Source organism: Cuculus canorus, chromosome 3, assembly GCF_017976375.1.
Source record: "Cuculus canorus isolate bCucCan1 chromosome 3, bCucCan1.pri, whole genome shotgun sequence".
Taxonomy (NCBI): Eukaryota; Metazoa; Chordata; class Aves; order Cuculiformes; family Cuculidae; genus Cuculus; species Cuculus canorus.
Window position 1 is genome coordinate 84,665,304 of NC_071403.1, and position 25,523 is coordinate 84,690,826.

General features: G+C 41.0%; 1 protein-coding gene across 1 annotated transcript; it reads left to right on the forward strand.

Moving 5' to 3' along the window:
• The first annotated feature begins 13,034 nt into the window (after nucleotides 1-13,034).
• Nucleotides 13,035-21,379, forward strand: PROKR1 (prokineticin receptor 1). The gene is made up of 3 exons (XM_054062770.1): nucleotides 13,035-13,226; nucleotides 14,728-15,403; nucleotides 19,095-21,379. The coding sequence occupies exons 2-3, from the start codon at nucleotides 14,907-14,909 to the stop codon at nucleotides 19,789-19,791; spliced, it is 1,194 nt and encodes a 397-aa protein (XP_053918745.1). The 5' UTR covers nucleotides 13,035-13,226; nucleotides 14,728-14,906; the 3' UTR covers nucleotides 19,792-21,379.
• Nucleotides 21,380-25,523: the final 4,144 nt, after the last annotated feature.

Sequence of the window (25,523 nt, forward strand, 5' to 3'; positions counted from 1 at the left end):
CTTCTATTGTGTATGGACAAAACAGTTGAACAATATTCTGCTGGATCAGTAGTACCCTTTTTTGTATCTTCATCCCTGCCTTTTAATCCATATATTTATTGTCTTTTTCAAAAGCTTTTTTCAAGAAACAAGTTATCCCAGTCTCAGTATTTACATCAGAGCGTTTCAGCAACTCACCATACTACCAGAGGCTGAACAATTTACATTTCATAGAATCACAGAATCACTAGGTTGGAAGGGATCCACTGGGTCATTGAGTCCAACCATTCCTAACACTCCCTAAACCATGCCTGTAGCACTGCATAGGGTTGTTATGCACCAAGTGCAGGACCCGGCATTTGGCCTTGTTAAACTTTATGCCATTGGTCTCAGCCCAGCAGTCCAGCCTGTTCAGATCCCTTTGCAGAGCCTCCCTACCCTCCATCAGATCCATGCTTCCACCCAGCTCAGTGTCATCTGTAAACTTGCTAAATGTGCACTCAATGCCTTCATCCAGGTCATTGATAAAGACATTGAACAGAGCTGGGCCCAGTACTGAGCCCTGAGGAACCCCACCTGTAACTGGCCTCCAGCTGGAGTTAACTCCATTGACCACCACTCTCTGGGCCCGGCCATCCAACCAGTTTTCAACCCAGGAGAGTGTGCGCCTGTCCAGGCCAGAGGCTGACAGTTTCTGAAGCAGAATGCTGTGAGAAACTGTGTTAAAGGCTTTACTGAAGTCCAAGAACGCTACATCCACAGCCTTTCCAAGTATCTTGTCATTGGTTCATAATGCATTTACACCAATTCCAGACACCAGTTATCACGTCCATAAAGAAATCTCTTTGGAGAGCTATTTCAATAGCAAAACACAAATAGCCTAAAGAAAATAGATTCTGCAAATTTCCTTCCACAGTCTTTCAAAAGAAAAAGCAGTTGTTTCTGCATATTGTACGAACTTACTCAATCTCAAGGACAAAATAATTTATGTTATTATCCCAGGCAAAATAATTTCAGGAAAATAAGTGATGAGACATTTCTGGCTGCTGTGGTGCCAAACTATTTAAAAATAAGTGTTAAATCAATTTAAATGATAGCTCCTAGTACAACACATACAACCCAGCATTTGCTCAGCTAACAGTTTACAGACGGATTCGTGTGTTGGTCAAGATTGGTCTGATTCAGCATATCATCCAACAATCAGTATCTCCCTTTCTGATATTCCAGCAAGCCCAGCATGTTATTCGATGCATTGCCAAAGCTGACCTCATTGGACATAATCATTGCACACAAGTTGCTGCTTTTAAGGCCAACTGTTCTTTTCTGTGGATAACATAGGTCAATCACTTATCATCATAGAATATTTTAGGTTGGAAAATACCTTTAATATCAAGTCCAACTCCTAGCCTAATACTGCGACCAAGTAAAATCAAGAGTCGATAAGACATTCCTTATCGTCCTCCACCAGGCACAGACAAATCACTCACCATAATACAGTTATGTAAGGTTGCCCATCATTGTTGCTGCTACTACCTTCCAAATGTCAAATAGGTTTGGTTATGCTCTAAGTCCTGAACTTGCAAACAGTGAAGAACAAGTGTTCCTCCCTCAAAGAGAAATGTAGATGTATTTCATACAACAGACTTAATAGGAGTAAAGCAGTAACGTACTGGAAATATAACCAAATTGTGCTAGACCTTGTCTCCTCTTATTTACAGGAATTATGTATGTATATAAATATATACACACAAAGTATATATGACTATGTATTATCAAACAATATGGGGACTCGAACTACATAGTAACGCAAGTATAACTTAGGACAGATCAGGCAGAAGCTTTCTTAACGATGATCATAGTGAGAGAACATTCAGACAGCATCTCCCTTTCTGCTTCCCCCATTCTTAGAAAACGAAATAACATGTCAATATGGAGAGATGGCTTCTGATGGAACTCATTAGAGTGGGACAACTGGTACTGTTTTAGCATGGAAGCAGGATATTGGAACAATCAAAGATGGTTAGATTTTAGCCAAAAGGAATCCTTTTTTTAGTAAAGATAACTTCCCAACCAGACCTCTCAATCTTTAATATTAATAACTTCACCACCACAGTAGGTGTTTATGAATATAGACATGTACATACACAGATATATCTTGTATGCAGAAATACCACCTCAAATATAAAGTTTTATCAATGTATGGCTTAAGAGATTCAGGACCTTCATTTCGCAGTTTTCACAGTAACTTTTAATTAAAAAAATTACTTAGTAAATTTTCCACCAAGCAATGCAAGAACAACAGCTCCACATGTCCACAATGGACGCTTAGAAATCATACAATCATAGAACAGTTTGGCTTGGAAGTGACCTTAAATATTTCTCATCAAGAAATATGAACATCACTCCTGAAACCTGTAGCAAGTGACTACTCCTGCCTATGATGGGATACTTGTATTGCAAGGGATACTACTGGCGTATATTCCTTTAAATACAAATTTACTGCAGCAGCTTCCACAGTTGTAAACACCTGTACATCCTAAGACAGCTGGAGAATTACTTTCAACAGGCCCGTGAAACAAGGGTGAGCGCAAACCAGCTGAAGATTTTTCAAGTGTTTGGACCCGTTAACTGCAAAGCTATCAGGAATTCCTCATGATCTAAATGTTTATACAATTGTTTTATGTGGTGCTCATCATCTTAAGGTATCAAGACATTTCACAGCAGACATTGGTATTACCTTTTAATTTACAGTGAGAAAGCAAGACAAGTGCAAGTTAACCACAGCTACCCACTAAGTCAATAGTCAAGTCAAAAAACCCAAAAATTCTTAAACTCCAGTCCCAAGCTTTATTGGAAAAATAATCCCAAAGATTATTGGAAATATAGTTTTGATGAAACCTATATAAGTTTCTGTGACCATTAAATTCTAATGCTATATTAGAATTTATAACAGCATGGGCATCTGAGCCAGTACTCTCTGCCCTTAGCCAGCTATGTGATTCATATATCAAGACATATAGTAGCATAATTTTTGTAAGCTTTCTCTCTCTGTTGTGCAGACTTTGGAATTGATTTGGGAGGAATTTTTGCCTTGCAGCAACGTTATGTGCCGGACTACAATAACATCAAGTAAATATGCTCTACTGAGTTTCCTTTAAGATTTAGTAATATTTTTTATAACTCTCTCAAAAATAACTCTTATTCTCCAAGCACCACAATTCTTCAGTAAGTGTTTTGTTACCTACCTATTTCACTGTTTCTAGACCCAGCATTTATATATGACTTCACATTTGCTGGTACATTGCATGCATCAGTCCATAGAGGACAAAAAAACCTGTTTTGAAACCAAGAAGTACCTGAATCCTTCTTGAGCCTGTACACAGAATCAAAATAAAATCCATGTTTCCAAACCACACTTCTCAAAGCAAATGTTTTTGCAAGGGTGATTTTCAAGACGAAAACTCAAGGTCCATCCAGAGCAGGAAGAAATAGATCCTGAAGCAAGGCTGCACCATAAATCTAAGGTCCAACCAGGATACAGGGCCAGAGGCGGAGGCTCCAGGTAGGGGTAATTAGGATCATTAAGGGCTTTTAGTGCCTACAGAGCCCTGATAATATTTTTCATGGGATCAACATTTGCATGGATTGGGATTTGTCACTGTGTCTTTATAGAAACTCAGTTTAAAGTTGAGGGGGTTGCTGGTTTCGCCCTCCAGAGAGAGCAGATGTATGCCTGGAGTAGTGCAGGGGACCCTACAAAGAATGTCTCCACCTGCCTTGAAGCTTAAAGTGATCAACATCACCATCTACTCTGACAAATCTTAGCCTAGTGATTTACCCTAACAAAAACAGGAATGAGAAATACAACGTTTTTCCCATCATTCATCATCTCTACCCATCAAATGAATGAGGAAAAAAACCCCAACCTTTAAAAGTTATGCATACCTGAATACTGAATTTGATAGTGTGGGAAATTCATACTTGAATAATGCTGGAGGGTGGAGAGGTGGAATTTTTCATCCAGTTGTATACAGTCCTGTAGGCTGTATTAACCCTGTTGCATCCAGTTAATGGAAATGATCTGTCAGAAATTAAGAGGTATCATCAAATTAAAAATAAAATTTGACCTTTCAGGAGATACACAGAAATTTTTGACCCAGTATTGACAGCTTGCAGAAACGTACAGGAAATCCAAGAATTTGGAGGTTTTTTTCCTTTTATGCATTAGATCATATTATCTCATGAAGAACAACTGAGTCATTCTTGAAATCCATTTGTGATATTTGCTGGACAAGAGCTGAAGCAATTTTTCTTTAAACTTTAAATCACATCAATTTTTTAAAGACAGGTCTTGTCACTTCCTTTGGCGAAGGAACGAAGCAGACATTGACAGATGGTGATGGCTTCAATGTGGTTTCAAATATATCTTTTCATAATATGAAGTTAACTACAGTAGACTCAGCATAGTGCCAGAGCATCTACAGAGAACTTGGAACAGCCCATTTCCATCCCCTTCAACCCCCACTGAGCTCAGCAGCAATCTGTCTGTCTGCCTCTGTGACTTCTGGAGAGGTTTATCATCTCAGCAATCCCAGGCAATCCAATTACTTTGAATGATTTTTAATCTTTTCCGGATTAGATCTTTTTTCAATACTTCACCTTTATGAAGCAGAAAAACAGACTGTCAGTTTGTGTTTCCTGCCATTGTAACTGCAGAATTTGTTTAAGACTCTTGCCTGTCAGCGTTAAGGTCCAAGCCTTGGGCCATCCCAGAACCATCAGGAGACTTTGGTTAGAAAAACAGCAGAAGGGCTGCCTCAGGCAAGAGGACCTGTGTACCAGAGCTCAGCCACAGTCTGATATTCGTCTTAGCATTAGTAATGTTTCAAGGAAAGCAACAGTGCTGGAGCAATGAAGAGCAATGTAAGCAGGGAAGGAACTCCAAAGCACTTCTGCAACAACCTTTAAAATCACCAAAATTATCTTGAGGTGGATTTGTTCTGAATAGCCCCAATGTATGAGAAATGACACTGGCTTTAGGATCTGTTATGGGTATAGCTGAGGGTTCTCAGCATTTTCTTGTATGTCTCCTGCTGACCTGTCAGCCATATCTACAGAATTTCCTACGGCTGGTACAAATGCTGCTGAGGAGGATCTTCCATTCATAGGAGCAGACCGGTACATCTCCATCTGACCAATGTTAGAGTCCCTGACTTAATCTCTTTAGTCAGCTCTACACTAGACAGGGCTGAAGGATGCCAAGTCTTCCTGTAAAAAAAATGCATACCCTAACGGCAACAGGCAGTTGAAGTACTCTGGAGAGCACCGGTCCTTTGAAAGTCAAAGTGCACTTTGAAATGCCTCTTCCTTTGCAGGGGATAAAAGTAGGCTCCTTGTTTCCCAAAGGTCTCCTTCACACAATGTTCCACATGATTATGTCTGTGCCTTTCTCACTAACTGGGCTGAAATAAATGTATACATTGTCTGGTTTTCTATAGGCTCTAGCAGCGACCTCTTAACTCAATTGGCCAAGAAGAATAAAAACACAAGCAAAAAAATCTTCCTCTGTCCAGGAAACCAATGCAGAAACCTCACAAAAATTCATTTGCCCTGGCAGAAAGAACATTGCTTAATGTCCCTGTGTAGTAAGGAGGGGAGTACTTTTCATTGTCTTTCTTTCCCCATATTTATCTTTGGCTAAAGGCTGCGTCAGGTTCAACAAGGAACTACAGACCTCAAATATGCAACTAGCTCTAAAAGCAGCAAAAGGTAGAAAATAGTAACGTAGAAAGCTCCAGTGGTAAGGTTATGTTTCAGGTTCTGGATAGAAAAGAATCTGACAATTATTTGAGAGAGGGTTAGTAAGCCTGAAAGGGAAATGAGCCTTTAGAAACATTCTGAATGGTGCTCAAATACCCAATCTGTCATCCTTTTCTCTTCAAAATGAACTCCCTGCAGCAAAATTACATAAATTAGAGTACTGGGAAAATGTGAACTTTTTATATAGTTAAAAGTGTCTTTGCAGGTGTGCTTCCTGGTGTCTAATGACACCAAATCAGTTAATAAACAATTTCATTTGAAAAGGCCAGCTGGGCTTATGTTAAATATTTCTTCCGTGAAACCTTTGGACTTAAAATTTCAAGCTGATTTAAATAAAAGTTTGCTCAGAAGAACAGTGAAACTGAGTCGCTTCAAATGAAACTACCGCTAGGTACTCTTTCTGTTGGGTTAAAATTAATTTCAGGTATGTGCAGAAACAGCAATATGTATATATAATACCTGCAATAATGCTTTCACAGAATATTAAATTCTGTCTCAGATTGATACTGAACTCTGAAGGTTCTTTAAAACTCAATTTGTCAAAAAACCCATTTATTAGCCTTTAATGAAGCACCAAAAAAAATGTCTCAGGCAGTAGAATGGGACATGAGCTTTAAATACTTCATCTCTTGCTACAGGGAGAAGCTGGGGGCCTGGAGTGGATGGGATGTGTCTCTGCACTCGCATAAGCAAGCCAGACCTCCATGATTCTGCTGCTTGATGTAAAAGTGCTTCACAGAAACACGCTTCAGTCTGCATCTGTTTATGCTGAGATGGTAGAAATAAGGAAAAGGCAGGTGTCTTTCCGGTAAAAGTGGGGCTATGAGAACTGCAGAGGCAAATTTTTGCAACTGTTCTGCCTACCATGGAAATACAGAGTGAAATGCCGAACTGCCAATAACAAATGGCAATGATGAAACCACTACAATGTTCAAAAGAGGAGACATGAAGAGGCAAGATTCTGTCTGGGGCAAAAGAAAGTAGTGTTCACTGAATAAAAGCAGAGAATAGAAGATACTGAAGAGATGATTATACAAATCAAAGGGTTTTGTCAACAGAGAGTAGTAATGGCAAAGGAAAGTGCTGACAATTTAGCTTAAATTTGAGACTGTAGCTGTAATGGATGAGGATTAAATCTTCTAAGAAATGCATCATCCATCTTCTCCTACTTAGAACTCCAAAGAAGTCTGAGGGTTTTCGGAAGGGTATATCTCCTACTGAAACACTTCAATTAAAAAGCTACTTCATTTTGAAGAAAGTTCTGCAGCTCACAGCACCCACTGAAAGAGAAGATGCATTAAGTGTGTCTTTGAGTAACATCCAAAGCAAACAAGACTACCTCTGCAAATCTAAAGAAGCAACAAGCCTGACTGAGATATAGGACGTATAAAGCTCCTTTTAGATATTTCTAAAGACAATGGCTTTTGAATATGGGGTATAAGTAAATCAGTTCTTGAGGTAGAGGCCAAACACAGACTTCAGATCTGGATCAGAGATATTAAAATGAGGAATTTAAAGCAGGACCACTAAAAGTTCTGTCTGGTGCAGCTGAAAAACATTCAATAGTCTCGTATAGAACATGAGATCTACATCACAAAATTTCTTCACTAATAGGCCAGAAAAGCATTTATCATAAATTATTTGTATAACATGTCACGTTAAACAGGTGAGATTATGACATGTGGCTAAGGAGACCCTCCAGTCGAGTCACAAAGTTCAAGAAACAACTCCATTGCTTTCTAAGCACCCGTCAGAGAAGACACCTACATGCAGCTGGATTAAAATTTCTAATCCCGGACTCAGTCAATGGTTTCTTACTAAAGGATTATGTGTGTGTGTTTATACAAGTTTTTGCCACAAGTCAGAATTTGGTTACCTGTGAAAGCCTCCTTTGAGACTAGTAGTCACAGGGTTAATAAGTGCAGCTTACAGCCCAAAAGGGGCAGCTGCATCAAAGCCTGTCAAAGAGACAATTTTGCAATGCTGAGGTGATAAGTAATTTAATTAGAGTGACAGAGAAGAACAAATTCAGGATTGCCATGATACATATGTTGTGTTAGTGCTTAAACACTTATAACTGGTTAACACTTAGCATATACATATACATACATATACACAAAGCAAGTAACAACAAATAACTTGAGTTAGTAGTTATTTTCCTGGGAGAACATCTGACAAGAGTCAGGTACACAATTCTTACCAAATGAGCCACCCGTTTTGGGGAAAGGAAGAGAGGTCCTGACCAATTGACTTGTCTGTCAGGTAAGACAGTTGTGCAACTCCTCCTCTCAGAGTAAAAAGGTTTTCAGGTGCCTATTTTATACTTTTTAAAAACCTTTTGGTGCCTCTTGTTGAGGTGGGTGCTAAGTCAATTAGTATGTAGTGATTGGCTCTTGGCAAGGTCACTTGTGTCGTCAGAAGTGGGGACTCTCGCAGTTCACCACATCTCTGAGGTGGGGAGCTCAGTACATGCTTATGGGGGATGACTTTGTTCTTAACTAAAGCAACACCAGGCTGTGTGACCTCCACCTCAGGCATCACTTAGCTGACGTGTCAGGCCACCACCCAATCTATCACTTTTACCAGATGCAGTTGTCTGTTGCCAGCCACTGCCTTTGCCAACTGCTCTCTTTTGCAAAAAACAAGCTTATTTTTGCAAAAAACAAGATCACCTTTGCCAACTCACGATGCCACAGGGCCTAGCCAATCTATTGTACTACAATATAATGTAGCCCAGAAATAGCAGTATAGACCAGATTATAATCCTAAAATTTCTTTCCAAGATGTTGTTCTATGTGAGCTATACATTATTTCATATTATTCTCTTAAAGCAATGTTCAGAAATGAAGAAAAGCTGTCTGCCTTCTGCAACTGTAAACCTTGCCTAATAAGTATTCTTCCGTACATCGGTCACAAAGGCAGAAGCAGAAAAAAAGTTCCAATTTCCAGGTAAAATCCCTAGTTTTTTAATTCAAAAAGGCATTCCTAGAAATTCCAAGTGATTGCAGTAATGTTTGTTGGAGGTTGATACAAAAAACCAGAACATTTCTACTGGCTAAACTGACTTTATCTCTAATTGGCAAAATGTTTCCAAGCACTGATCTTTGTTATTACATGTATCTGGCATAAAACAGTCTAAACTTACAGTGATGTGCTTTTTCAGGAACCTCTGGAAATTAATTTGACAAACTTCGTCTAAAATTAAGCAGTCTCTAAGAGCCAGCTGGGAGTATTGTGACAGGGAAGAATCTTAGCAGAGACTGAAACGGGTAAGTGAGTGGGGCAAAGGAGGCTGTCTCAGCGATTTTCTGTCCTGCTGAGGACATATATTGCTGTGCTCTGCCACTGCCCACAGCTGCCATGCTAGAATCCACTGAGCTATGAGTATGTTCAGGCATGATTAGGGGAGAAGAGCACTTAACATTTGCGTTTCAGTAGACCTTCTGCTCAAGAGAAGGGTTTGTGGTAACAGATATTTGCTCTAGGAAAGGTTGAGTTTAAAAAGAAGCAAAGCCTAAAAGCACATCCAAAAGAAAAGGAAGAAAAAGTAATATTTGATTATTAAAAAAAAAAAAACTTTGAATGTTTAAAGACTAAGGTGTGGGGGTTTTGTGGTCATTCATGTCATGAATGTGGCATTAAAAATAGTGCACAGTCCCTGGGCTGGCCCTGCTTCCTGCACAGCCTTAAATACAGTCATTTTTACTTTAGGTAAGATGGGCTTCTCCAGTACAGGGTGATAAATGCCACCTAGGAATGTAATTGTTATTTCTACATATTTCATAAACTACAGATGTGGGCAGGGGATGTGCTTCTCAGGGAAGATTGCCATGCTAAGCCGAGCTGAGCAAAATAAACACCATTTTCTTACACCGTCATGGAATGATAAACAGAGTTGAAGAAAACAGGAAATACACAGTGGAAAAAAAATTAAAAAGATTTTAACAAGAGACTTTGAAGAAAGCCTCTGATTGCCTCTGGGTCACCTTGGACATTAAGTAAGCACTGTGCAGCTCTGCTAAACTTTGTGTAATTAGGCTGTGAGATGTGCCTTAATGTGTGTCCACAGAAACCTGCGCAGCTCTGAGAGGCAAAGACCTTTTGGATGAAAGAACCATATCTGCTGTTCCAATAGTGCTGACAGGCTACTCTGCTGCTCCTTCAGATGCTTTTTGCAAGCTGAGGAGTCATGCACTCAGTAAAGAAGCGGAAAAAGGTAGCAAGAAGAAAGTTAACATGATGATCTAATCAATCAATGAAGTCAAAGTTCTCTCTTTCCCAGGGCCCAAGTCACCATTGGAACTGCTGAGTATGGTGGGATTATTCCTGTGTGCAATTTTGCCGAACTCCATCCAAAAACCACTTTCATCTAAGAATAATTATTTGACAAGGTGTAAATTGCAGAAGGCAGACTGATTTTCTTTATTTCTGATCCAAAGAAGGTCCAACAGGCATGTTTTCACATATTAGAAAAATAGACTAACTCTTTATGTAAGCAAATTTAGTGTCTTCATGAAAAGTTACACTTATGTTTAGTAAAGCCCCTACACCAAATGTTTGGTTGGAATACTGAGCAGGAATACACATAGCTGTAACTCATGTGTGCTGCTACCTTTTGTTTGTTTTTCCAGAAAATCACAGGGTGCTTTTGTCACATTTCACCAACTGATTTGTATTAGCAACCTTTGTAAACCTCCAGCTATACTTTTGCAAAGCTTTTGTAAGTCCCCTAGGATTAATTACCTCGCTCAGAGTCAAATTGATTCAGCAATTAGGAAAAATTAGGCAGTAGCTAGTGAGTTTGCTGTTTTGAAATGAAAGACCAGAGTCCTTAGGTCTGTTCCCAGGGTATATGCTAGTTTTAGAAATGCATTGTTTGAAAGTCTCGTAACAAGTGCTTTATATTGCTATATTTTTTTTTTTTTTTATCTTTTAGCTTCCAAATAACTTCTGTGCTCAAACTGTGAGCATACTAATGAAAAAACCCAAACCAACAGGAATGTAAATTGTTTACATGTTAGTTTTTAGTATCAACTTTTCTTTCCCAGCCTGAATTTGTCAAACTGATATCACTGGTCTCAGGAAATGCACTGTCACACTGTGTAGAATGTTGTTGACATCATTGGGGAAGGCACTGAAAGCATCAGTAGAAGCTATCAAGGAGAAACCGTGTCTTGAGCAGAAATCCCACACCAGAGTCTCTGAAAAATAATGGGGACTCCAGCTCTGCAAGCCACCCAGAGCCCTGCTCCCAGCAGGACACCTGTAGGCTGCAAAACCACTGGACTGAGCAGTGCTGGGACAACAGAAGACAGACAACTGCCCTCGCCATACGGTAGTCTGGCTGCCTCATGGAACTGTTCTTTCAGCACATTTTCACCAGAAGCCACAAGAAACTATGGGATTTGAAGGCACCCTTTGGAATTTCTTACACAACATCTGCAGCTGGGAAATCCTCATGCATGTACCCTGAGGCTTTAGAGTCCTTCCACTGGCGCTGCAGCCCATTTTGGTTCTAGATGCACCTTTTAATTTTCACTCTGTCCATTTGGCTGTGAGGGTAGCTCTCAGGACCAGTGATTTCATTGTTCAACAATTTCTATTCAACAATTACAAAGCACTGCCATGCACAGCACATGCAGATCACATCATTTCACAATATTACTAGTATTTTCTGAGGAACAGCTTGACACATATAACACAGTAACTTGGAGCACGGTGGATGAGCAACTGCTGTACAGAAGCTATGTCCGGACCATGAACTGCAGATTTAGAGGGGCTGTATTTATCAGGGCTCCGATGCCAACTTGCCTTGGGTCGATGAGGACAGACTGTTCTGCAGCAGCTGAGGTTCTGGCCTAAAGGAATGTAAATATTTGGATATCGTGTCGCTTGATTAACTCACAAGATAAATTAATGTGAGATGGCTGAATAAAGTCTTAAAGAGATCATGCATGTTCTTAATGTAAAGCTTGCAAGGGCTCCCTTTAGTGTACTAGCTTTCCTGAAGAGACATTTAAGGTTTATGTGACCCACTTTAGGGATCTTTTAGATATGATTCCAATGTACACTGTGACTTCACTTTGCCTCTCTCTGTAACTTACTATATTTACTCTTCTGTGACAGAATTCAACAGTGGATTGTGTCTGATTTCCTTGTTTTTCATTTGGTTGCACACTTCCAGGACATTAAAAATTCCTTAATGAAGGGCTTTTAATGTATTACACTGACTGTTAAAAATAAAGCCAAGTGAAGTATTTGCTGTGAAATTCTTAATGCTGTCTGCTGGCTCCAGATAGTGGGGACTCTCTGGATTTCACAAGGTTTTCTGGAAGAAATATCACATTAGAGTCTCTTTTACACCAGACATATTTCACATTAACACATTTCTTTCCTTATCTCCTTCTAGAGATGTGAGCTCATGAAAGCTGAGTCTTGTAAGTGTGTGCTGTAGGCCATACATTTTCGGTTTTCTGCAGACTTTTTATCCTCTTCATGACCTTCTACACCCTCCTGTGGTCTCCTCAGCTAAGGACTATGCAGTGTCCCAACTATGCATCTTGCAAAATATCAGCTAATGTGAATAAGCCCAGAGGTGAGGAAGAGGACAGGGGATTTTTAGTGTGTTTCCTTCTGGAGAACTGGGAAGCAAGAGAACTGCTCCTGGGACTGTAAGCAGTTCAGATCAAGGAGAAGGCAGCATTAGCGAAGGACGCCAAGTACTTGCGGATTCACTGCCACCTTTCTGCTCTGAGTAATTCCCTGAGAGGGCAAGGAAAGCTGTCAGGGCTTCTCTGATTTACTATTTAACGTTTGACTCTCCTGCAGGAGCTGCCACAGTTGCAGACCCAAAGACAATAGCAGGGAGAGATGCACGGAAAAAGGACCCTAGGGAAGTAGTTCACCCTCCTTCCTCCCCCTCCTTCCTCCCCCTCCTCTCCACTGTGAGGTTTGTATTTTGCTTCTGTGTCACATTAGCTGTAGGTAGTTGCAGCCCAGCACGGGCAAAACTCAAACAGCAAGTGCAGACCATGGTTTTACACCTTCCATTCTCAGATGTGGTAACAAAGCTGCTCCGTCAGTTCAATGTGTTCAGGGAATTTAAAGCAGGAGAGAAAAAAAGAAAAGACCTGAGCTCTATTGTCTCCGTATTGCACTGCCTCTTTAAAATCAGAAATGCATGGACAGCTTCAAGGTGCCTCCCACTGAGAAAGGGCTTTAGATGCATGCACAGAGACAGCAGAGCCATCCTCCCCTGAGCTGCAGGGCAAACCTGCTTGGGAGAGAAATGATCATTCAGCAAAGTCCTCTGGCTGCTTTCAGTGATCCTTTCTCTGCTCCAGTGACATCAGAATATCTGTAGAGGAGAAACCTAGAGGCTATACCCAGGTTGCCTGTGACCTCCAAGAAGATGGAAGCAACTACAGGTACAGTTAGCTGATGCTGTTATGTCAGTTTGTGGATTGTTGGGTTGTCTTTTTCTATTGTAAAGCTTCCTCTCTTGGTATTCTGCAGGGAAACCTGTTTGAAACATACTGCTCCTTGCTTTGACCAATATACAGATTTTGCATCCAAGTATTTATTTAGTACTTCTCTTGAATGAATGTTCTCATTTCCAGGCAACTGCGGGGATGTCTTGTAAAGCAGTCACTTGTATGAAGTGTTATTTAGTTTCGGGCTTTGTCTTCCTCTTACTCTGTAGCTCTGCAACTCTCAGCCTGAAAAGCAATGTGGAGACAAGTTGCACAAGAGAGTCTCTCTCACAAATATATTAAGCCTTCGTACATCAGAGACTGAGGGTGGTTCCAGGGAAGGAAGGAGTACAACAGCTCCACTACGCAGATTTTCCTTTGTAGCCATAATGGACATGGTTCAATAGCATTTAATACCCTGAAGACCTACTGCCCCAATTCCAAAAAAAGCAGTAATGCCCACTGATTCTCTTCTGGGATAGGGTGCGACTGTCCTGACAGCTGGGAGGATTCCCAGATGTGACATGGGAAGATGCAAGAAGGTAGCCCTCTCAGCATTTTGATACAGAGTAGAGACAAAATTAGGGAGTAGATTAGATTTTTTTTCCTTAGTATGGAAGATAAATTGATTTTTAACATTTGGTATAAACAGCAATACAAAGAGGGGAGCCTGCTCCTCCTTGTCTTCAAGAATTCATCTTGTTTAAGAAAGACGTTCCCTCTCACCCCAAGAGACTGTGGAGGCACTCTCCTTGTGAACAGCAGATTTAGCTTTACAGTAAAGCCTTACAAGCTGCTTCACAGGACAAAATGTTGTCTATGCAAATTGGCAGAACTCCACTGGTTTGAGAGAAGCAAAAATGCATTATGCTGGCTGAAAATATAGTACCCCTACTCAATTAATGGCTGCCAAAAAGGAAAGTGCTGGCTTCGCTGTTTTCCTGGGTCTTGGCAACACTTACTTAATTAAGAAATGTATTTAGAAGTCAGAACATCGGTTGTCTTTTCATTCTCGGCTACCACATCACTGACTGAGACATCCAGTGTAAGGCAGAAACTTTATCCAAAAGGAATATCAGATACTTTTCAGCAAATTGACGTGTCATCTCATTTTAGGGTTTTTTTTTTACCTTGCAGAGGGATGACAGCATTGTGGGCTTGAAAGCTGGTGGAGGTTTAAAGTGAATTTTACACTCCTCCTATACTGTCATTTCACTGTGCTGAAAACAAAATTTCATCGTTGGTAAATAAAACTGCTGGGTGTAACAACCAGTAGGTTATGCAACTCAAGGGATTTTATGACAACAGAAGCATCCTTTTGCAGAGTATTTCTTTGCACCAGGCACAGAGAGCAATATAGCTGTTGGGCAATAAGGTGGTTGTTGCTTTCCCTCAAGCGCAGTATTTTTGCAGTAATTTCCTCTCAGGAAATGTTTTCCTCTTTTCGTTTCCACAGAAGGAGATAAATGATGCTGCTGCTCTATAATCTCATGGGGACAAGGACAAGGTGACTCACTGTTCAGAAGGAAACTTTGGACGAGGTCTTTCGCCTGCCACCACCATGCCCTGCCACTCCGGGTAACTCTAACACAAAACCAAGGGCTAGCCAAGCCTCACGTGTCAAAAGAAGATAGAATGGCCATGGAGCAAGCTGAACATAACCCAAATGCTACCACCAACCTCAACTTTGCTGCAATCTACAATCTCCACGATGGGGATTTAACCTCCTTGCGAAACTTCTCCTTCCCTTTCAATTTCAGTTACAGTGATTATGATCTGCCACTGGACAGCGAAGATGACATGACCAAAACTCGCACCTTCTTCGCAGCCAAGATTGTAATCGGGGTGGCTTTAGTTGCCATCATGCTGGTTTGTGGCATCGGCAACTTCATTTTCATTGCTGCTCTTGCCCGCTACAAGAAGTTGCGAAACATCACCAATCTGCTGATCGCCAATTTGGCCATCTCAGACTTTATCGTGGCCATCGTGTGCTGCCCCTTTGAGATGGACTACTATGTGGTACGGCAGCTGTCCTGGGAGCATGGCCACATTCTCTGTGCCTCAGTCAACTATCTACGAACTGTATCCCTCTATGTTTCTACCAATGCTCTCCTGGCTATAGCTGTCGACAGGTAAGTGGAGTGGTATGACTGCAGGAGATGGCCAGAGCATCTGAGGCTGGCTGGCTCTATTTCTAGGTTTATAACATGATCAACTGTCTGCAAGATTTGCTGGTGTCCAGGTAGGTACTATTCAGATCTGGATATCTTGTTTCATAAAAACTTAATCACATGAGGTCATGATGTTACCCTGGAGAAAACTCAGTGGAAATTCCTTGATTGAACTTTTCAGGTAAAATGAATGTTGATTTATTAAAACAATTTATTTTCCTCATAAAAATATGCCCATTTCAAGTGTAGGGGAAGAAATGAATTATGAAATAAGGGAAAGAGGAGAAAGAGAGAGACAAATCAGAAACACCCAGATTAGTGTGTTCATCAGCACTATATAACTTGATTCAAACCATACATCTCTAAGGAATCTTTACTACTGGCTTACACAGCTTCTCCGAGTCTAACCTTTTCTGTAAACAGTGAAGTAAGTACTCTTCAGTGAGAGAAATAGTTGACTGGTGATCCAGAATTGACAAGTGAGTTTCTTAACAGAGTCACAGGATATTTCTTTCTCCCTCTAAGGTATTTTTCACAGGTTTTGTTTCAGTGTAAGAGAGAGTAAAAGATAAGATTTCTGTTTAGCCTAGAAACTACAGTTCTTATTCTCTGTCCTGCCTCACTGAGAAAAACCAAGAATCATTATATTAACCATTTGATAGTACCAAGGTCTTAGCTGGATATTCCAACCCAGAAATGGATGCTTGGTGAGTGTGGCTAGCACTCGCCTCTCTGTTAAATTATTCTCCTCCTCTACACTCTCCTGTCTCTTTATGCACCTCTCTGAGGGCTGCACAGTGTCAAGCCAGGAAAGATCCACGTGTCTTTTATGGCACTCGTATTTATGGCACTGTTCAGGAAATGATAAAATGCTAAATCAACCCAGTCCAGCAGAGATGTTCCTATGGCCTTCATAATGGGGTAAGGAGAGCATATTGATAGCCTTCTGCTATACTACCTGCTTTATAATGCAGTCCTGAGATATTTCTATGCCTGCCTTTTATTACAGGAATGTTAACAATATCATTTAATTATCATCTTTCTATGACTCTTGTTCTCTTAGCCTTGTGCACCACAGATTCTGACAGAACCAGGCACTTACGAATAGCTTCATTCTGACATAAGCCTGACATGACTCACAGAAAGCCAGAGACCTGCAGAGAAACCTTTTTACAGAAAGGCCATCACAAGTCATCTTTGCTGTGCAAACACAATATACATCTCTGTATAATCTCTGCATATACATGTTATATGGCTCTCACACCCCTTTCCTTTTTATTTTCCTTCCCAAATTTGTCTCAATTGTAATCTTTGGTATCTGATCCAAAAGACAGCTCAGGAACAGCTAACCCTACTGATGCCTGTATAGATTTCAGCTCATGTGCAGATGATTCGGCTATTATTGACGTCAACAGAAATCTGTGGAAAGACTTTGGGGAAGTTAGAGATATTTTGCCTGACGAGGAGGAAAGGACTATCAGCTCCAATGGAACAAGTCCTTAACAAATGTCTAACAAAATAACCTTTTAACAGCAGCTGAGGCTCAGTGTTAAGCTTCTAAACACTATGTTGTATGCAACGTTATTTTCTTTTACTTATCTTTTTTCAATTAGTAAGAAAAAATTCTTGGGAAGTTCTTCTAGTGCATCCTAGGTTGATGAAGTAACTTGGGTCATTAAGCCCTTATGCCTGCTAAGAAATCAGAAGATTTCTAGCGTACTTCCCCAGGCATCTTTAAAAACACCTGGAAATGATTAATCACTGCAGTTTGTTTTAAGAACACACTGTTTTTGTTTCCCTGCCCTTTTTTTGTGAGCTTTTGACTTCATAACAGAGAGAAACTTTTGTTCATTTAATAATCAACCATTCCACATTGGTTATATCATGTGAGTCATTGATTTTGGTCTTTAAAAAGAATGGGCTTTTAACAAAAGGCTTCCCATATTTGGATCATTAAAGGGGCTTACCTGTGTAGAAAGGCTAAGCCTGTCCCAGAGGATTTCTGTCACGTAGGGCTCTCTTTCAGATTCCAGGATGACACATAAAACATAAGCATTTAATATCTATAAGGCCACATCTACACCAGAAAAGTAATGCAGGGTGAAAGGAGAGGATATGAAGAGCAAGAGTTCACGCTAAGGGTCCAACGTCCATGCTGTAATTATTTTGTGGGGGTTAGCTTTATCTGGGTCACCAGGACTGAACAGCCATGGGTACTTGGCACGTTTACACTTTTTGAGCACATATTCCAAGGCAGATTCACATGCTCCAGGCCCACCCCACAGTAATAGCCCAAGCATGATAAGCAATGACAATCAGCAAATCCATCACAAAAGCCCCTCCTAACTCTCTTATAGAGATTTATCACACCCAGCCAAACGTTCTGCTGAGCAGATATGCGTGCTTATGAATGCGCACACATACATTATCCCACAAACTTATTTCCACTGACTGGATCTAAAAATATTCATTTATCACCTCCACAATGAGGATGAGAAATTATGCTGTCCCTTGACATCTAGCCCGCGCTATTAAGAATGATGAACAATTCACCTGCTTCCAAGAACTGGCTAATGAAAAGCACCGCTGACTTTCTATTTTATTTTAGAATGAACATATCCTGTGGGTGGTTTTTTTATCACTCTGTATAGAATATATACAGATAGAAAAACCTCTGAATGAATGAGAAATTCCACTTTTTGAAACAATCTTTTCTGTTAAATACAATTGTACTGGGACCTCTGAAATGCCTCCAACAAAAATCTCCTTTTAGAAGAAATAGCCTAATCTTTCTGGCACAGTGTACTCTAATGTAAGCTCTTCTTACATATATAGTCACTTTTAAATAATCACCACTCATGAATTCCAACTAAACAACAAAAAACCAGAGTGAATGCTATCTGGTCCTGGCCCCCTTTTAACTGACTCGATGGCAATTGATGGATCTTGCAAGTAATGCACTTCCACTTCTCCACATTTCTTTGTGAAACATTGCAGTACACCTTGCAGTTTTACAGTCATCAGGAATGCAAATGCCTAATTCCAGTTTTATGGTTTGGCATATTGCTTCACACAGCATATTTAAGATTAATTGGAAATTATCGGGCACACAGTCCTTTATTGGTGGCATGAAAGCATGTTCACCTTTAGCCATTCATTAGTATCAACTTCAGCTCTTTGCATCTGATGGAATAAGCAAGACAATTATTTAAAGTTACATATATTTGACCTCTTGGTAAAAAAAAAAAAATAGTTCTCTGCCTAGAGATGTTTGCCTTTTTACCTGCACCTGACTAGGTGCATATTACTGCATATTTCAAACTCTCAGTTGAACATGTGAAATTCTAGATGCTGTACCATGGTACATTCTGAATACAACATCACCTGTGTATTGTGCTAGATCCTGCAAATGTATTTGTCAGTAATACGAATATTCCCTCTGTTTCTCCTTTTCCAGTCTTTCCATAACTCCCAGACATGTGACTTTTCCAGTTTGATCTTGTTAATAGGTAGGAGTGTAAGACTGAGGTCTTAAAGCCATCCTCAGACACTCTAACATATGTTCAGGTTTTCAGATTTTCCAGTACTGACTGTCCTAATAAAACCTTCAACCACTTTTTCAGAGTTTCTTCATTTTGTTTGTCTCTTCTAGGTATCTGGCCATTGTTCATCCACTGAAACCACGCATGAATTATCAAACAGCAACCTTCTTAATCGCCTTGGTCTGGATTGTCTCCATACTTGTAGCTATCCCATCTGCATACTTTGCTACTGAAACAGTGTTATTTATAGTGAAAAATCAGCAGAAAATTTTTTGTGGTCAAATTTGGCCAGTTGACCAGCAGATGTACTACAAATCGTACTTCCTCTTCATCTTTGGTATTGAATTTGTTGCACCTGTGATTACGATGACCTTGTGTTACGCCAGAATCTCTCGGGAGCTTTGGTTTAAAACCGTACCAGGATTTCAGACAGAACAGATTAGAAAGAGGCTTCGATGCAGAAGAAAAACTGTTATGGTACTGATGTGCATCCTGACTGCCTATGTCCTCTGCTGGGCACCTTTCTATGGCTTCCAAATTGTCCGTGACTTTTTCCCCACCATTTTTGTGAAAGAGAAGCATTACCTTACTGCTTTTTACATAGTTGAGTGTATTGCTATGAGTAACAGCATGATAAACACCATGTGTTTTGTAACTGTGAAAAATAACACCATGAAGTATTTCAAGAAGATCATGTTGCTCAGATGGAGATCAACATATAACGGGAGCAAATCTAGCACAGACTTAGACCTGAGAACAAATGCAATGCCTGTCACAGAGGAGGTAGACTGCATAAAACTGAAATAAATCTTCTGCAGTTCTAATCTCACCTATTTTGGAGAAATGATAAAGAGGAAATAATGACTTCTCAGAAACTTTTCCCTTGTCTGTGGTAATGCCCACCATTGGTGAGAGCCCTCAAAAGCAGCCTACTATGCATTTCCACCAGAACTCTTTTCACTGGACTGCAGTATAATCGCGTAACTCACACTGATGCTGTGCTTCAGTTCACTCACCTGTAAATATGAGATGTAGACACTCATTTTAGAGTTGTTTAAAATTTAAGGTGAACAAAATAGTCTATGAATGCATTAAAGCATAATACAATGATGGAAGAGTTGATTGCTGATCCTAGCAATGATGCCTCTTTGTTTCTTCTTAAAAGAAATCTCTTAACCCCTTTGAGATTATATTTCATACTTTTAAGCTATTTGGTGTCCTTTTCCTTCTGCTCATAAGAGGAAGGATGTCAAAAAAAAAGCCCATCTTGCTTCATTTCATTCTTTATCCTCTCAGTTTATCCCTCCTGATGAAGCTTCTTGAAGTCTACAGACCACTAGATTTCTATTGTCCAATGTATAGCACGCTCTTATGAAAGGCACATTCTCTACAAAGCTAAATACTGCTTCGCAGCCTAGTGAAGACCTCAGGTCTCCTCCTGTGACACCTTGTTTAAGAATAATTTTAAAATATTCTACTCTGTAGTTTTATGTAGAGTGTTACTCTGTTCATTATGTGTTTCGAAATGGCACGGCTACATATTGAAGGGACCTGTTCCCTCCTCTCACCTACAGGCACCCCATGGCCAGCTTCTGCAGTCTTGAGTCACTAAGCTCTTCACATAATCAAACCCAAAATCAAAGAGGTGGGGAACAACATCTCCAGATTTTCTAGTCCACCTCTCTGCTCAAGCAAGGTCAACTGGAACAGGTTCCCCAGGATTGTGTCCAGTTGGGCTTTGACTCACCCCAGGGATGGAGACTCCACTGCCCCCCTGGACCACCTGTGCCTGGGTTCAAAAGCCCTCACAGTGAAAAAGTGTTTTCTTATGTTTAGATGAAATTCCATGGGCTTCGACTTGTTTCTCAGTGGGACCTATATAAAAGAATAGCTTGTTAGTGGGGAAAAAAAATCTACCCTGCTGAACTAGGCCTAGATATCCTATTGAGTCTGTGTACACCTTCAAAATAAAGTGCAAGTCAGGCCAAAGTAGCATAGAGATCTTGAGATGTTCGATCCGTCCTTCTGCAAGCAATGGAAGCAGTCTTCAGGCTTGAGCAAGCCAGCCACTGATTAAGTAGCTCATTGTCTAATTAAACATGAGACAAGAACTTGAGATGAATTCTGCATTACCTCCTCCAGTGCTGTTTTTACTAATCTTGACTTCATGCAACTACGAGATGGGTGTTTCTTAGCTGATAATCATGATAAAGCAGGTGACAGTAGCAGTAATACCCAGTTATTTAGACCACACATAAGCTATCATGGACTTCTGTGTATTGAAATCAAGTCTTTTCTATTGTGATGACAAATTCTTCCTGTTTTAAAATATGTGGTACCACCTACTTTTGGAGTAAATGGCTTTTGTAAATAATTTGTCTATTTGTGAATTTAAAGTGAGCATAATAAAACAGTAAACATGGAGTCAATATCAGCATTGTGAATTACTTTTTATACTTTTCCCTTAGCCATAATTGTCCTACCCAAGTGACTAATATGGATTATCCCATTTCCATTATAGAAAAAGTACCAGGATGACCAATTAAATCTAACGCCAAAAGGATACTCAAATCTATTAAACTGCTCAAATCTTCTTGTCATTAGTTATTCTTAAAAAAAAAAACCATGTTGGAGAAGATCTCATAATTTGCTTTGTTAGGCAAAACAATTACTGAAATCATTCTTCAAAATGACATTTTTAATAGGGGTAAGTACTAAATCCATTTGTTTCCCAGCCTGCCAAAGAAATTTAAAAGACCAGAGAGTAGTAGTATTTCATCATCAAGAGGCTTGATCTTGTAATTTATCCTGAAATCTCATGATCTCTTCTGAAACCACGCACCCATATTTTCCTCCTGAAACCTGAACTAGTTATTGGGGATTAGCTAGAAACATCGTTATTAAAGTGTCCTGATTCTCCTCCCACCTATTTTTCCTAGACTTTTCTTGGAGCAACAAAGCCAAACAATTTTCCACACCTGGAAATCCACCTCAGGCTGAGTTATTAAAAAAAGAAAAAAGAAAACCTCAACCCCCCACCAAGCAATATAGTACCAAGCAAAAACCGAGGAAAAAAATTGCTTGAAAATTTTGCTTGAAAAAACAGCCAGAGAGCTGTTCTGGTCAGGCCTTCCCAGTGTTCTTCAGAATGATCATGTTCCTGTCCCTGTGAAGAATAAAAAAGCTGCCACAGCCTCTATTGCAGATTTAGGTTTTGGGGTCTACAGTGTTGCTGTATTTTAGCATTTTGAGGTTTTCCCAGCAGCAAAGCAGTGTTTCAGCCTGAACCACTGGATAGGGCAGGAGAAAAAGCTGTGCTTTTCCCTCAACTGGATTTGTTGTGAGCAGCATCCTCAGAAAGCAGGAGATAACCACTGAGGAAGGGCAGTAAACCCTTGTCACAAGCAGTCACATAGCCTTTTGCCTGTGGCTGCATCAACTCCAAACACTCCAAAATTGGTAATGGGCTTCACTTACAGGGACCAATATTTGCTCCTAAAATGAGTTCCAACGAAGCACGGGCCCACAACAGTAAGCCCAAGGATTTGAATGGGGAAAGAAATCCCATGGAGCTTTTTTGTACCCATACAATTCAGGCTAGAGAGCATGGGTGCCAACAGCTGGTCTGGAGACAGGTGCTGCCTCAGCTCCCTGACAGGTGGAGACCAACCTTCTGCCTCCAGCCCGGCCTCTCCCCATAGTAACACGCTCTCACTTACATTGAATGACAGCATTTAATGAGGGAATTAAATGTGGACTGCACCTACCTGGAGCTCCGCTTGAAAGAACAACGCTTGAACAAAGAAAGAAAACCACAAGCTGAGATGGAGGCAGCATCTGTCGCAGAGGAGGGGCAGCCCCTTCCAGGACAAGCTCTCACTTGCTGGAAGGCAGTAAAAACTGCAGCAAGACCTCCACGGCCACCAGCTGTTCACTATTAGCTCCACCAGCATAGCAGCAATAAGGACTTCACCATGCAGGGGCTGTGGGATGTGTCAAGGTTGAGGAGCAGGTGGGGGTGTGGTAGGGTTTAGATAATGACATAGCAAACTAGATGACACCGCATTCCAATTGTGACTCGCTCCCATTTTTTCTTTTTTTTTTTTTTTGCCAAAAGCAAAAGTGTGGTGCTATTACACCAGGTTTCTGCTCAGCTATCCTCCTGTGGCACAGCTCCTGAAACCACAGGCTCGCTTCCTTCTGCAGCAACTCCTCCGGGGATAACTTGAAGGTAAAATCCAGCTCCTGCTCCTGCACACTGGCTCTCTGGAAAAACAAAAACCATGTGTAACTGCAAATGGTGACCCCCAAGAGGCTAAGAGAGGATTAAAAGTAAAAGTTGTTATTCTCAGCAATGGGCACTGAGAAAATAATGTATTTTAATAAATCAATAGCAGAAAAAGAAACTCCAGCTGTTGTCCCTCTACCAAAGAAGGAGATATGCAAGACCTCAGGCCAGGGTGAGTCAGGATAGCCATGACATGAAACTTCCCTGAGGACTGACTGACTCACTCTGGAGCTCAGCCTGAACTGGGTTCCTTGTTCCTCGAGCCTGGCAGCCTTTCCTATGGCAAGAGCACCCTCCAGCTGCTGCCTCTGCAGCCTCACACGCTTACTGCGGGGCCCTGAAAACTGTGCCAGCTCAGCCACCTTGGTGACTGGAACATACAGATATTTCCAGGATTTGCGCAACTCCAACAAGGAGCAACAGATCTACAGCTTTCAGGACTCGAGCACATAGGCATTTACCCAGTACTCCATGTGTCGGCAGGGCTGTTAACCTTGATAGGTTCTCGGAATAACGCCTTTCAAACACTTTATATCATCTGTGCTGAAAAAAACCCACACCACTAAGTAGAATAGAAAAGAATTTAATCAAGACGGACCCTACTCCCTTGAACCCACCAGAGATCCTGTTCTCTCTTATGCTCTGTTAAGATCGTGTCCTACAGACTCCATCCTAAAAAACATTTATAAGAAAAGCCCCCAAAACCACTGATGAGACGGGGATCACTGCAGCTTTCTAAAGTGACCTTCCTAATGCCATCCAGAAGAAGTGAATGAGGGACAAAATCTAGGGGTGTTTCTAAAAGATCACAAGCAAAAGGAGACTGCATTCCCCTGAAGCTGACATCTTTAGGGTAGACAACTCTGCAAGGGAGATCTTGTTATGCTGTGTCTGAACGGGAGTCTGCTCATAGGCAGCATCCCACTCATAATAAAAAATATGACATTTTAAAAAATAGAAATAAAAATATAAACATTGCTTGCCTGTGTCAGAATTTCAGATCAATCTCCAGCCTATACCTCTCTGTTGGCTAAAGCAAGGATTCTACAGTGTCCTGCTCCCCTCACAGCAGGTTCTTTGGCACCATGTGAAAGTTTTAAACAGCCCTTCATATGCAGCAGCATTTGGCTCAGCAGCAGATACTGAACACAAGATTCAACGAAAGGCTAGGAAACTCTCTGTGACTTCAGGGAGATTTGGAAGTGACCACTCATCAGGTTCACTGACAGGAGTCATCTCCAGGACAGTGTCCCTGCTCTCCAGCTCAGTCAGGTTAGCTTGCTGGCACTGCGAGAGGAAAGGATGCTCAGTGAGCACTGTAGCCTTTTCATAGATGTCCTCTGAGCAGCGCCCAAGAAGTGTCTCTCTCCTTTTAAGTGCTTGAAGAACAATTGAAGTGTTAAAGATTTCTCCAACCCCCTTTAAAACACAGGAAGAATAATGTTAAGGCTGACAGGCAGCTTATAGCAGACCCAGAGGTATTTCCAAGAAAGTCACTTTGCACTCAGTGTTGCTTTACATCAAAAATTGTCTTCTACGCCAGACTCTGCCATAAGAATCACCCTCAGGATGGGGAAAGATGCTGGGGACTGCATTCCTAAGCTATGGTTTTGCACCACCCCAGAGCTCCGCATCCCGCCCCTGTGCAGCACAGCAAGCATTAGTCCCAACTGGAAGCTCTCCAGATAGCCAACATATAAGGAGGCAATGACATCATCTTCCTTTCTCCTCTCCTAGCCCCAGATGTGGTGAAACACCGAGCACTTTTTCTTTTGTGAGGATAAACAGGCTAATTTCAGTGCACTCGGTATATAATGTGGTAAATATCTGCAATGTGAGCAAAACATGTCAGTTTGAGGCCAATGTTTGATTCCTCACTCCCTACTCACTCCACACTCTCACTACTTCTCTATCGAATTGGCTGTGTTGATAGCCAGAGGATGATGGGACTTTTCCAATGACAAATACTGCAAATTCAGCAGAGGGTCTGAAAACCTGCCAGACATCTTCCCTCCCACCTTCCCCCCAGCCATCAGCTGAGAAGCTCTACGGTTAGTACTAAGCTTACAGTCTTTGTGATGAGGTGGAAAAAAAATGGTTTACAGTAGCCATGGCTCTTTCCTGGTGAGTCCTGCCTACACACCAGCCTGTCCTGCAGTCTACACAAACCATGCTGGTTTTCCTTGTGCAGCTCCAGGCACAGTGGGTCCCAATGACATCTACTTGGGGGGCTTAAATATCTAGTTCTACC